General features: G+C 28.7%; 1 protein-coding gene across 1 annotated transcript in view; it reads right to left on the bottom strand.

Moving 5' to 3' along the window:
- Positions 1-14,904, bottom strand: part of LOC107446404 (vacuolar protein sorting 50) — a 38,716-nt gene that overhangs the window by 13,132 nt on the left and 10,680 nt on the right. Inside the window, exons 9-17 of the mRNA XM_016061034.4 lie at positions 13,989-14,130; positions 12,501-12,632; positions 9,559-9,694; positions 9,218-9,398; positions 6,574-6,672; positions 6,396-6,486; positions 3,450-3,611; positions 1,472-1,584; positions 1,299-1,390 (exon numbers count right to left, since the gene is read on the bottom strand). Coding sequence (XP_015916520.1) covers positions 1,299-1,390; positions 1,472-1,584; positions 3,450-3,611; positions 6,396-6,486; positions 6,574-6,672; positions 9,218-9,398; positions 9,559-9,694; positions 12,501-12,632; positions 13,989-14,130 — 1,148 coding nt within the window. The remainder of the gene's footprint in view (positions 1-1,298; positions 1,391-1,471; positions 1,585-3,449; positions 3,612-6,395; positions 6,487-6,573; positions 6,673-9,217; positions 9,399-9,558; positions 9,695-12,500; positions 12,633-13,988; positions 14,131-14,904) is intronic.

Genomic DNA, 14,904 nt, shown 5'->3' with positions numbered 1-14,904 from the left:
GAAAGTTCAAAGCTATTACAGCAAGGAGGGATGTATATACTGTTATTCAAGAGGTTTTATTTAGCTTTGTAGATTGTCTTTCACCCTTAAGGACACAGATGACCCAGACTAAAGTGGAAAAAGTCAAGCTAATGGATATTTTTCTTAACAGTCAAAATGAAAATATTCAAAAGAAGGTGGCGATTAATTAGACTTTAGAAAGGAATCTCTAGCTATTAGCAGAGGAACGCTATAATTCTGAAGCATAACATTCATGCATGATTATCTCACACAGAAAAAAAGATTTTTTGTTGTTGGAGAGAATTCATGCAAATATGGTTTGAATATTAATGATGAAAACACAGTGTTCTGCTTTTGCCACGGTGACAAGCTTTAAGAATGTTGATGTGCGACTATCAGCATTGGGGGGCAAGAATACGATTTCAGCCACACACACATCACAGCCTGTTTTACAGGGAGGACTCATTCATACTCCATTTATTCATCCACAGATCCTAATTCTGACCTGAACCAGAGAACGATCAATCTTCAATTCAGTATCCCCAGATATATTGATTTGTTATGGGAACTTGAAGGACTTAGTGACTCCGAGAAATTCAACGTGCACCAGTCACCATTTAATTCACGGGCATTCTTTGGACTAACTCCAGTCGCCACTTATTACACGGAGACAACCAGTCGCCATTTATTACACGAAGATTTTTCGGCCAGCGGGATTTGAACTCATGATCTAACAAACATGAGCAAAGCGTCCTACAAACCAGGCTATCCTGGCCCTGAATATATATCCTTAAATATTAATTAGAAAAAAAAGCAATAAACTCAAAGCCAACATTTTTATAAGGTTCAATTAGTAAAAGTGACGCCTGGTGGCTGAATGGTAGCACTCCGTGCTTCCTTGCCACAAGTTCAGGATTCCACCCTCGTACCAGGCAAGGTTGACTCAGCCTTTCAATTAATCGACAAAAGGAGTACTAAGCATGCTTGGAGACTAAACACTGGGGTGCTACATTCGGTTGACCACCCAACTGGAACATCTGCCTCTGTACCCAAAGTCAAGAAAACTGGGATGGGCACATTAGGCGTACAACTGAGTTTAGTTTAGTTAAATTAGCAAAAGTTCTAGCTTGAGGTAAAGCAGCTCTATAGTAATTCAACATAGCTTTAAAAATAACTTTTACGATATAAACTGGCACATAACAAAGCTATGAATCAGGTTGAGTGATTTTTAGGTTTCATACTCTAATATGAAAAGAACATTTTAAAATTATTGATACTGAAGTATTGTTTATACTTACCAAATGATCTCAAAACATTCAATGCAGTATTTGTTAGAATAGGAACTGGTTTTTTCCTTCCACTCCCAATGTGTTTGCTTACTTTAGATTGCCTAGAGAAACAAACACCTGCATTTCAATACTATCCAATCAAAAATAACATTTGACAGTAAATGTGAAAAAGTTTAAAATACATTTTTCTTGGAATGTCTTCTGTGTTTTCATCAATGAAGTCTTTTTTAAGCTCATCTGGGATTTCAGAGTCATCACTGTCTGAATTGTAATGGGTGCGATCTAAAGTTTCACTCTACAAAAGAAGTACATAAGTTTTAAAAATACTCTTGTGTACAAATTAATACAAATCCAGTTTCAAAAAGCATCGTGCAATTCCTCAAAAAATAAATATCTGTTTAACACTGTTTATAACATTTATAAGCAATACTAAAAAATATACGATTATATTTGAGAAACATAGAAAAAAATTGTTGAATATTCATTAAAAAGATGTAATAATTTGCTTTCAGATTTGAAAAGCTAACCTTTTTTTTAGAAGATCTTAAGTTACATTTGTTATATTACTTAGAGCAGGACATGAAATTTCATTTCTGGCAGGCTAAAACTTTCATATGCCATTATTTTCATGTAAAATATTAAAAAAATATTAAAATGCAGTAAAAGGAACTTTCAGGTATCTAAAAAAAAATTTATTAAAAAATGGAAAAATGTGGAAACTAAAAAATGGGTGACACATTTATTGCTTAGTAAAAATAACTTAAAATAAGGTGCTTGTAAGGTCTTTCAATATCATTAAAATAAGAAAAATACTACCCGTCAATTGCAGCCCTAATGTCCTCAAACTCTGTTACTTACTTGCTAATAGTAAATATATTTAGTCCCAAGCTGGCGAGTGAAAATTTCATGCCCTGAATTACTACAATGTCCTTCACAAACAATAATAAGTTTTAAATCTGAGTAAAGAAAGAGTAAAAAAAGAAAAAGTATATTTAATTATTAGAACTTAATAGATATTAGAACTTAAATATTAGAACTATATAAATATTAGAACTATTATTAATATATTAACTATTATTAATATTATTAATATATAAACTATTATTAATATATAAACTACTATTAATATTAATGAACTATTATTAATATATAAATATTATTAATATAAATATTAGAACTTAAACGTATAACGATTTGTGGATTGTAGCACCAATCTACTAATGTTACTTTTCAAATTGCACTCTATTTACATCAGGTTTTGCCCATTAGATAATTAGATTTTTCCCCCTTGAAATAATGCATAATTTGTGACCAAGAAGAAAGTTAAAAGAAAAGAGAAGACATCCCTTAAAAAAAAATTTTCTTCTCTTGAAAAAATAAACCACTTATTCTTTATCTGAGACATAAATTACCTTGGACAGATGGCAAATTCAATTCATTAGAAAATTTTATCAACTAGAATTAGATGAAACAATTATGTTTATCCTTTTTAGGTTTGAACAACAATTTTGGGTTGTTTCATTAGCACAGTTTAGAGCTTGAAAACACATAAACTTAACGGCATTATATTGTATTGTATGGCATTAAGGGGTGCTTGTTTTTTGATAAAATTCCATTCTTCTTGAATTTTGTAGCTTTTTTTTAAAATTGTAATTTTTTTATATATTGCAAAATTTGCTTATTTCTGTAAATATTTTATGTTTTATAAAAGTTTTGAGTGCAATGTCATTTCTTGATGCTGTTTCAGACATATTTGGTGCAAAATACTAAAGCCACTCGCTAAGGATCCACGTATAGACAAACCTTATTTTAAATGGTTAAAGTTTTGTTTGAGAATTTCAAATCAAATGCAATTACAAAAAATTAAGTTTCTATAACACTTCTGCACATTACGTTTTTAAAAAAAATTTGGAAATTTTAGTTTCTTCTTGGAAAATTTCTCATGACGACATTGATGGAATACCATTGTATGTGTTCAAAAATTAAAATGTATAACTCAAACTGCACAATAATTTAAACCTAGTTAGAAAAACTAATATGACAATTAGATAAATAAATTTTGCAAATTTAACATAAATTATTTGATTTAGCAGTAAAATATAATTCAAAAAAATAATTAAATGGTTTTTACAATGCATACAAATAAGAAAATGTCTTTACCTCCTTCAAACAAAATATGTCCTCAGTATCATTTTCATGAAACCTTTCTTCAAAAGGGTTTTTAGTGGGATTTTTTAAGAAGAAACTCTGATGCTTCACTGGACTGCAAGACTTCTCAGGCGAAGAGGAAAATGATTTATTGTGACGCAGGAAATAAAATTCCTTAAAAGATATTATTATGTATGAAAACTGTAGCTACAATGGTATAATTAACTTAATACATAATTGTACACTTTAAAACAAATACACATTTTCTTTATTTAAAAAACAAAGTATTATCCTGATCTACATGTTTTTTTTATTTTCATTTCTATAGACTAGAAAAGTGTGAAGACTTTTTTAATTATTTTTAGAGCAAAACATTTGTTTTTTTATTTCATTTCTAAATCATGAAAAGTGCTAGGCAGTTTTATTATTCTTTGCAACTTAGCTTTAAATTTGCAACTTAGCTTTAAATTTATTTTTAATTGTTAAGATGAAAAAAGAAGATTTTATTTTATCCATTAAAAAAGATCTAGATTTTTTTATTGCAAAAATTTCCAGAAAATATCATTGGCCTGTTGAAGGTTTTTCTGAGTGGAAAGCTAAAATTATTGAAAGGGTTAAATTTAATTTATTTAATACCAGTTTTAGTTCATTTCCTAAAGGTACTTTTATTGATTATGATTTATCTAGAAAAATTAAAAATCTTAAGGATAAATTCATTGTTACTGTTGTAGATAAAGCTTCAAATAATTTCTGTATTATGTGTAAATATTTTTTTAAAAAATTGATTATTGGGGAATATAATGCAAATAATACCTATTTAAAGTTAAAAGAAGATAAAAAAGTTATTGAAAAAAGAATTATTGCATTTAGTAAAAAATTAAAATTTAAATTAAATAGGATTACATTTCCATATTTATTTCCAATAGTTAAATTTCATAAAAATCCGATTAAATTTAGGTTTATAGCATGTGGTACTAATAGTTATAATTCTGATATTAGTAAAAGGTTTTTTTGTTTTTTAAAAATTATTTTGCTTAAAATTAAAAAAGAGAAAAATATTATTATTGAAAGTAATGTTGAAGTTTTGGATTTTATTAAAAGTAATGATATTTCCAGCATTAACACTTTTGATTTTGAAAATTTGTATACCAGCATACCACATGAAAAAATTATTGAGATTTGTGAAGGTATTTATGACAAGTATTTATTTGATGAAAAAATTGATAGGTTTAACTGGTTAGATTTATGCAAGTTTAATCTTTTTGAGAATGTTCTTTTTAATGGTTTAGATTTTTATAAACAAATTATTGGAATTCCACAAGGTAATTCCTTTTCTGGGGCTTTTGCCAACATTTTTTTGCACTTTTTTGAGGCTAAATTTCTTGAACATAAAGTACTTAATGCTTTCCGATACATTGATGATTTGATTTTGTTTAATTGTGACGATTTTAATTTTATTTATACAATTTATCCTGGTGATTTGGTCCTGAAAAAAACTAATGAAAATTGCTTTAATATTGAATATTTAGATTTTAAAATTGATATTGTTAACAATTTTATTAAAATTGGTGTGTTTGATAAAAGAAAAGCCTTTAATTTTAATGTTATTTTTTTCTGCAACTTTAAAACTAATTTGTGTAGTAAAATATTCAAAAATCTTGTTTTTTCGCAATTAGTTAGGATCAAGAAAATTTGTAATAATGTTGAAAGTTTTCGGGAAGCTGTGGATAATTTTTTAAATAATTTGAGTAAAAATGATTTTCCTTTTAATTTTTGTAATGTTAATTTTTTAATTAAAAAAATGATTGATGGTTTTTAAGTTTTTATATATTTTTTCTTTTAACAGGGCGCAATTCTAGTCTTAACTGAGCAGCCCCAGTTAAGCATTCTATTAATTTATCTACGTATCTCCTTCTCCTGACCTTTTCATATCATTTTTAAACTTTTACTGCGCATTATTATAGGGGGCGTTGTTTTTCAGTTTTTAGTGTTTTCTTTTCCTCCGCTTTTGAAGTTGATTCTTGACCTGTGACTGTGAGTTTTTAATTTTCTGATGATTTTTATTGATTTTCTTTTCGTAATTTGTTTATTCTTTTGAATGTATCTTGTTTTTCCTGGACCTCTATACAAAACCATCGGGGTACTGAGGGAGATATTTTAAGCTTTTGCTTCTCCCTCAAATAGAAATGGTTTTGTTTTTAATGGCTACCGGGGCCGGTACCCCCTGAAGACGTCGGCTTCGGTGGTCGTATTTTTGTTTTATTTCATTTGTTTTGTATTGATACTTTTTTCTGAAATTTCTGCTGCTTTTTAGCGCGTTTTTTTCAAAGAAGTTTTTTCCTTTTGATCTTAATTATTTGTGTTTTCTTTCAATATCCCACCAAGAAAGTCATTCTAGTTATGGTGAAAGAATGGAATTTTGCAAAAGTCAGGCAGAGTATACAAATTCTGTTTTGGAGGCTGTTTGATACAAATTCTGCTCTCGGCTTGCACCGATCACAGTGCTAACATAAAATATCCTCAGTGGTAGATGCATAACAGGTTAGAATCCTGTTGTTGTTGGGATAACAGCGGAAAGTTTTGGTGGTTTGCCTCTGCACATAATGCAAATGACGGCTAATCCCATCAAAAAGTCCTCCATAAAGGCTAGTTTCCCTGAATGCTTGATCCAGGAGTAAAATTCAAATTGGGTCAGCTGATCATCACCAGTTATAAAATAAAATGTTAGGCAAATGAAATATTTCAGAAACATTATTTCTTACTTACACAGGTAAATGTACTAGCAAGCTAGCTATTGATAGCTTGATTTTAAAGATAGAAAAAACTAATAGAGCTGCAGACGTATAATTTTACATAAGCACAATTGCATAATTAGATAAACACAATTATGTTAAGAAAGACAATAATAGGGAGCTCATAAGAGAAAGAGATAGAATCTTTCAATGTTTGCTTATATACCTGTAAATGAACAGCAGAGAAAGCAGAATGGACAGGACAGATTTCCCAGCTCTCATTTTCCAGAAATGTGCGTAATTCTTCCATGAAACCTCTGGAAACAAATAAAGAAGACTTTGACTTAATTTTTTCCGTAATATAAGTAAATGATTAACAATCGTTAAAAATATAATTATTTTACCTGTGATAGTTTCGAAAATAATTGACGGATTGTTTGCGCACAGATTCTTGCAACTCTTCCGATCTACTTCCACAAAAATCTTCTCCAACATCCATGAGCCTGCGCGTATTATAAACAACATTAAGAAAATAAAAAATATATTAATTATTTATGTTTCTAACACTTTAACTTAAAGCGCATTTTGTAACTAATATCAAAACTCAAGCCTTAAATCAAGATTTAAAATAAAAATATGATTAGATTTCAATTCATAACTTTATTTCTCCATTCAATTAGTAAAACATTAAGTACCTATTATTAACAAATTACTAATAAATAAATCTTCACACAAAATTAAAAGAATCACAAGTAAAGTCTCTATTGCATACATCTCATTGAACCCCTTCACTCTTCATACACGTAATTGGCCCAGGCAAACCTTGTATATTAATTGACCGTTAAAATTTTCATTACCATAACAAGCAGTGACCAAAAGTATTGACTATGAAAAAAATGTTAATTTTTAAAAAAAATTACCTGAATTGGTTGGCTAATGTTAGTTAAATGTTCTATGGCACAAGAGCCATAAAAGACTATAGTGGGCCAAATACATGTGTTATACATAATACATTCAATGTATAAACAGCATGGATGTTGTGTTTGCTAATGTTTATATTATTGATTATTTCGTCAAACTGCCTTGTTCTAGGTTGTTTACTCTTCCCAAGATATTGTAAGGTTTCCTAGTGACCTGCATGCTTTGGCGCGTATGCATTTTTTCTCCTTGTCACAGTCACTTGCATAATAGTAATCTTCATATTTAGTTCATAATAAATTATTGTTCAAATTGCAAGTACACAGTCTTATTGTTTCTTCATCACTGTGCTTAAATAACTCTGCATCCAATCCAAAACAGGTCCGAGGGGGTAACCACCATTTATTAAATTGGTAACTCTATTTATTAACCTCCATAATTATAGCAGGTAACCTCCATTCATTTATTTATTTTTTCCTGCAATAAATGATAATTTCGATTTGATTTTCAAATCACTTATTTACATCAACAGATGTAAAATTTTGCTTCAATTTAACAACTCTTTCTAGGCAAGCTAATTTTTTTGCCAATGAGTGTCGCTATAAAGGAATTAAAGATCTGAAAAATCTTTTTCACCTCAAAATTATAATTTTTTTCTCTCTGTTTGGGGGACCTCTAGACCTGGCTAGTCTGGACACGGATGGAAATAAGCAATAATGTAATAAAAATACTAAGCTTGTGCAAGAAAACCATAAAAGGGATTTCAAGTTCCTTCCAAAGTGGAAAAAACTATTCTGTAAAAAATAAATTGTTTTTAACACAAAGTGGAAGAAATAAATGAAACCTTTAAAAAAATATTTAAATGCTAGTTTTAAACAACTTAAAATTGAGGTACAGTTTACATAATAACATTAATACGCTTCTCCTTACATGCTATACATTACTAAATACGATAAAAATGATAGTCGGGACGCGAAAAAGTTTTGATGTGTCATATGGGATGTATAATTCTTAGAAGAAAATTAAAATACTGGCACTCAAATTATACTGGTGCTTTTCCTAGAGGCAAATGTTATATCAAACTAAAAACTTGTTGCCAAACATAATTTTTTTTCTTGTTTTGCCTATAAATAGATGGAATCCTTACAAATGCTCATACTCATAGATTGGCAAAAAGGTAGAGAATTTATCGTTTGTTCAATATTGTATTTTTTTCCTAACTTGGAAACTAAGTCCCCTCCTCGTTCCACTAATTTACTTGTTTTTAATTTTTAAGAAACTGTTTAAAATCCAAATTTATTTTATTTTACATAGAATTTTGTAATTTTTGAAAATTTAGAATGTTTTAAATGATTAACATTATTTTAAATAAAGACACCACTCCTCTCAGAAATTTGAAAGTCCTAGATCATAGTTTCCAAACTCTAGTGAAATCACTCTAAGTTATAAAATATATAAATTTTTAATTAAGTAATAACTGAAAAGCAGCAATTAGAAATATAAAATTAAAGAATTTTTTGAATTAAACTATTTGCAGTTTTTTAATATTTCAGGTAAATAAGTATAGTAAAACCTAATTTTATAATAACATAAAGAACTATGAAAATGTTATTAATAACACTAAATTAATAAATCACATATTAAACATTTACTCTCCTACTATGAATCACATAATGGATTCAAATTACCAAATAGTATATTAATTTTTAAACTCAAACACTATTAAGAATGAATACTCAAACCAACTCTTAACCAATATGAAAAAAGTTTTTTTTTAAAAAGTAAATGTGAAAAGTTTAATTTTTCTTATTGTTTTTATAATAAATTTAATTTTTTCAAATTTAAATTACTCTTTTAACAATTCTTTCTAAACAATTGTATTGGCCATTTAAGTTTCTTCCATTTCATCCAGTGTCTTGGAAGAAATAGGTTTCTTCTAGATGACATGTCAACCCTGACCATAAGATTTCACTTTTAAATAGTTTAAGGCATAAATAGTGGAATAAAAAATAAGCAATATTCAAAAAGTTTGACAGACCATTCATTAGCAATAAACTCTAGCTTATCTCTAAGGCATGTTTAGAATAAGTTTCTATAGTATGTAAACTAAATAAAGAAGAATAAAAAAACCTTTGAATCAAAGCTAGAATATGAATGAATTCGTCAAACTTGAAAGAAGAGAGATCTGAAGCTAGGAGGAATCCTTTGACTTTTTGTTGGACATCCTGCCAAATTCTGATACGGCCATGTTCCAGCTTCTGTTTTATGTAGCTGCAGTCTATACTTTCATCAGGTGTAGTAGTGGTGGTCCCTATCAACAGAAATCCTCCATTAAAATAATCAAGAACAGTAATAACAATCAATTCAATTTATTTATAGATGCAGAGAGCTATTTTATTGCTATGCGGCTTGCTGTAAAATGTACCCACAAACTGAGAACTGATTTAGATAAGAGTATCCAAAAGTAGTACCTGAATCTTCCAAACTTTTCTTATTTGCTTCATCTATTTCATGCCATTCTAAGATACACCAGTAACTGTACATGATGTTCCACAATGCTTTGCACAGATTTTCTAGGCAAGCAGTAAAACTATCAGGTTCTACTAACTGAAAACAGATCACATAAAATAGAAACTTGTTTTAAAATGCAACGGAGACAAAGGCAATAACAAACAAATAAAAGTTTTTAAAAAAAGACATTGTACTTCATAATAAATAATTATCTAATGTCTAGACTACACAAAATTATTAAGAGATAATTTCAATAAAATGTAATAGCTTTTTGACCGGATTGATAGAAAAAACAGGATTGTTAGACAGAAAACAAGAGAGTTAGTATTTTCAGTATCAGAATTCTAGAAAATTTTAAAAGTATTTACTGAATTATGTAAAGCTTAAAAATTAAATAAAAATAAAATTTTTGTTTTTTTTAAATTTTATGCTGAAAAATTATTTATAAAATTAAAAATGAATTCATAATTAATTACAGGCATAGTATTAAAAAAAATTAACTAAGTAAAAAAATCTCGAATAAGGGGAAGGGAAAACATTTTTTACAAAAATATTTCACAAAATTTTAATTTTACAGGTAGATACAGAATTATAAATTTCAAGGTAATATAATGAAATATTTAAAGTACAAAAAAAAATTATTTTTTTGTAGGTAAACATAAGAAGAAGAATTTTTCAAACAAATAAAAAAAAAAGCAGCATAAAATGTACGTAGATTTTTCCTTACTAGAGTACTTCATATTTTTTAAACTCTTGTATACCTGTATAATAAATATTAAGCAGTTTTTTGACAAATATAAAATAAAACAGTTCAAAATAATTTTAATTCATATATGTATTTACAAAGTTTAACATTGAGGAGAATTTTCGAAGGATTCAGCTGCTTTTTAAAATGTCCTCAAAATAACAGTGATTTTAATAGGCAGTGTGCCTTGCAAAAATAAAGTTTTCAATGTTTTTGTTCAAACTAAATCTTAGTGCCTCAGTCATATCGAAACAGGGTGCCAGTTAATGTTTGGTATGCTTGTAACTGAACTTTTTTTTTGCTTATTTTTAGGAGCATCAATACTACAAGGATTGGCGGTGTTATTCATGTTCATAATTATAATTTCAAATTAAATAACTGAGTCTAACTTAATAAGTGCAGACTGAATAACAAAATGAAGAATCAATGTTATAACACCCAACACAATGAAATGAGCACATGTTGAACATTAGTGGTTATAATTTAGAATTAAAAAACAATATGAGTTAATCAAGATATGTTTGAATTAAATAAAAAGTTATACATCAAATTTAAAAAAATAAATACTCCTTCTGTCCCAAACTAGTTGCTACATTTGCATACTGTTGGACTGATAATTCTTATGACTTTGTTTGAGCATTTTTCAGAGATTTCAGGATGCTATGCAATCAGTAAAAAACATTTGCTTAGCAAGCTTCGCTTCTTTTCCTCCTTAAACAAGTATTAAATTAGTTTTTTAAAAAATCCAGGGTTCACACACTTTTAAACCAAGCCCAAAAGCGAAGTTAAAGGGAAAAAAAAGGTTAATAGGAAATTCGCTTAGGAAAACTGTAGAAAATTGCCATTTACAGATGACGCTTACTTATTGTGCACTACTGATGTTAATATGTTCTACTGGTATTATGGAAATTTGCGCAGTTTTGATAAGAATTCTACAATGGGTTTTCCGTAATTTCAGAAATTATTTTTTTCAGTGGTAACAAAGATAATGTATTAATATTTTAATGGATAACAATATAAAGAACTTTGTTTCTTTACTACTTATAAATATTTTAGAAGTAAATTAAAGGTCAGATAGAGAAATGATCATACTCCAAAATTCTTATCAAGTTCTAATAAGAATTCTGTTTTTTTTTTTTTTAAATTTTGGCTTTAGTTGGCTGTCACTGACAAATGTATTTTTCACAAAACTTAAATACTGAAGGGTTATGTAATATGCTCTAAATTTACTAATATAGGTGTAAAATATTAAATTGATATATTTGGTGATTATTAAGGCAGCACCAATACTTAGTAGTTTTCATACTCATACTTTGGAAAAAAGCATTTTACGGTCCTCAATGGGGATAGATACTTTAGAAAATTACTTGATAGTGCAATAGCATCAAACGAAGTGATACTAAATACATTTTATCTTTGTTCTAATGGGATAAACTACAAAAAACAGCTTTTAATAACTTCAATAACATAAAGCCATGAAAAAGGGCAACAAAAAATATTAAATAAAAAAATTGCAATTATTTCAACTATATTAATTAAAAAATTTAGTGGAAGAAAAGGTAAACCTAGGTTTATATCTAATGTTCATCTAAAGAATTCCAGCAACATTCTGCTACTGTTGGGCTTAAAAATATATATTCAATTTGAATTATGGTGTAAATAATAATAATTATAAAACATAACAAATAAATAAAATATAATAATTATTTGTTTTAACTGGAATTAGAAGAGAAAATATAATTCTTTTATACAATAAATCTGAGCTTACGCAGAAATTTATCTATAATTTATAAGATAAGTTGGTTCATTAGCGACATATTATTTAAAGAATTATTATCACATTATAATTTTGTTATATCAGTTTTATTATATCCTTTTGTTATATACTTTTGCAGCTAAACTACTAACTACTTAGTGCAAAAATGAATTTTTATAAAAATGCAGGATACTTCCTAAAATTATCATTGTCACGGTAAACTATAAAAAGGAACGCAAATAAATACTTTAATTAGAGTTGGAACAGTTGTTGATTTCTTTGTATTAAATCAAAAAGTGAAGAATCTATGGCTTACATTCTCTGTAAATCATCCTTTTAGTTAATTAATTCCTTTTTCATAATTTGTTTACAATACTATATTTAATGGTGAGTGCCCATACCTTGCAGAGATCAGGATATTGACGTTTCTGGAAATTCTGATCATGATTTTTTTCTGTGTATTCTAGGACCAACTTGGAGGCTGTGTTATGAATGGCAGTGGCAAAATGCATCAGCAGCTGATCAACAGCAGTCTAGAAAAAATAAAAAATCACTCTGTAATGATTCATTCTGGTTCATGACTGCTGCTTAGTGAGAATTTTTTTATTTCCTTTATTTTTTGTTAAATATAATTTTATTACTTTTGGAATTTTATACAAGAGGTCACACTCTAAATTAAGCAATAATCCTTTTCATGTCTTACAGTTGTGGTATGTAGTAGCTAATTTTTTAGTTATTACAATAATATACATGTTGTTGTTGCTTATCCTCTCTGTCTGACGGAGTCAAACAAGATCCACGAGTTCGTTGACTGAAAGGAAGTCGAAGATTAGGAGAGGATTGCTATAGAGATCCTCCTTAGAGAGTCCCATGTAATCCAAAAGGTGCTCAGGAGAAGCCTGATGAATTTGGCACTTGGTGCAGGTGACGAAGGTTTTCCTGCCCTCGTTGAAAGTGAGGCACTTGATGTGACCACTAGCAAGCCTTGATAGAACAGTCCGGGTACATCTGTCACACGGGAGGTCAAGGGAGAAGCTCGGTTTTGATCCCTTGTTCCAATTATGGGTTGGGGGTGTTTTCCACTAAGAGATTTTTGATTTTTCCAGGGAGTATAACTCCAGAAAAGTAAGTGTGGAAGAGGGAGTTGTTGTAATCCTGCAATGCTCCTTAGAAAGAATATCGGCCATTTCATTCCCGTGGAGATTCACATAATATATATAAATAATATATTGTACCGAGCAGTAGTTGATATGAGATGAATAAAACAGTCCTAAAGATTCCAAAAATTTATTAGCAGAATCTTCCAAAAAGTACAGCTATTTCTGGCACTCAATTACGTACAGTCTAGTACACAACAAGTCACAGGCTTTAAAATCTCAGACATTTTAATGAACTCACTAGTGACTTACAAGCAGACTAATAATCTCTCCTCTCTGTGAGACACACTCTTATTTATACAGGACAGAACTTTCAGCATAATTCTAGACAATTCTCGTATAACACCGTAAAATTTAGTCTTATCGCTTCGAAACTCTAATTTTTTTTAACTATAATTTCATCACCAAAATCGTGGCCAAATATCGCCAAGTCAAAATTTGACTAGAAAAAAAAACATTAACAAGAGGTAGGGAAAACATACATAAATCCAGTTTAAGATGAAGGATTTAGAATGATTACTTTACATCAATCGTGGTTCAGTAGAGAGCTTTTAGAAACAAGCTGAAACATAATACAAAGATAATAATTTTGGTATTATTTCTAAACTTAAAGGTTTAGCGATAAAATCAAATTATTTTGACTAGGGTGAAATTAGCAATCAACAATAGTCAATTAATTTTATTTTAATGATGAAATACACGGTAAAATAAGCTAGTATTTGGTAGACATACTTGAGTCTTTCCGAGCAAATTGTATGCTTCTTGTAATTTCTCATATTGCCCCTCATTGAAGTTGGAACAAACTTTGGAAAGGGCTACATCTAACTGCTCTTCAGTCATCACAAGAGTGTCCTGAAGTTTGCTGCTCAACTCACTGGGAAAAAAATAAAACTTCAAAATCTCTTTTTTTAACAAATATGAAGAAAAAAAAACAATATTGCATAAATATGAATTTTTATATTAAAATCTATTAACGAGTAAGTATTAGTATTGAGCCCCAAACATTAATTACCTGGTACCACATGAACAACAAACTATACATTTTTTAAATTTATTCTTCTTAAGTATTGCTTCATAATTGAATTTGCAGGGCAAAGATACTTAAAATAAATAACAAGGCAGTTAAATTATAGTTATGATTTTTTTTTTCTTTTGTAAAAATTATAATATAAACGAAACTAAAATAGCCACAGTCAAGAAAGGTAAAGATAGAACAAAAAATAAAGGCACACCTAAATGTCAGATGCATTTAAAATCTGAGGGGAAGGGCAAGGAATAGGTAAAGTATTAGATTGAAAACTAAGTTCCATCCATTTTTTAAAACTTAGTATGTAAATTTCTGGCATAATGTTTTCGATCATTCGAAATAGGATGCGTCATTCTACATGAATTTAGCTTTGGTTCAAGTCGTATGCATTTAATATAAATTTTCAAATCATGTTACTTTTCTGATTTAAAAAAAAGAGCCTTTTTGACAAGAAGAAGAAAGAATAGAATGCCCCCACACTTTAAACCTTTAAAAAAAAGTGAGAATGTACTCGTCAGTCGAATACTAAAAATGAAATGAATAAGAAAATATTTAATAAATTTTCCCCCCACCATGCAAATATATTTATTAAAAAATATCGAAAATAGACAATTTTTTCCC

The sequence above is a fragment of the Parasteatoda tepidariorum genome, chromosome 1 (assembly GCF_043381705.1).
Source record: "Parasteatoda tepidariorum isolate YZ-2023 chromosome 1, CAS_Ptep_4.0, whole genome shotgun sequence".
Classification (NCBI taxonomy): domain Eukaryota; kingdom Metazoa; phylum Arthropoda; class Arachnida; order Araneae; family Theridiidae; genus Parasteatoda; species Parasteatoda tepidariorum.
The sequence above is the reverse complement of the archived record's forward strand: the minus strand, read 5'-3'. Positions and strand labels throughout refer to the sequence as shown.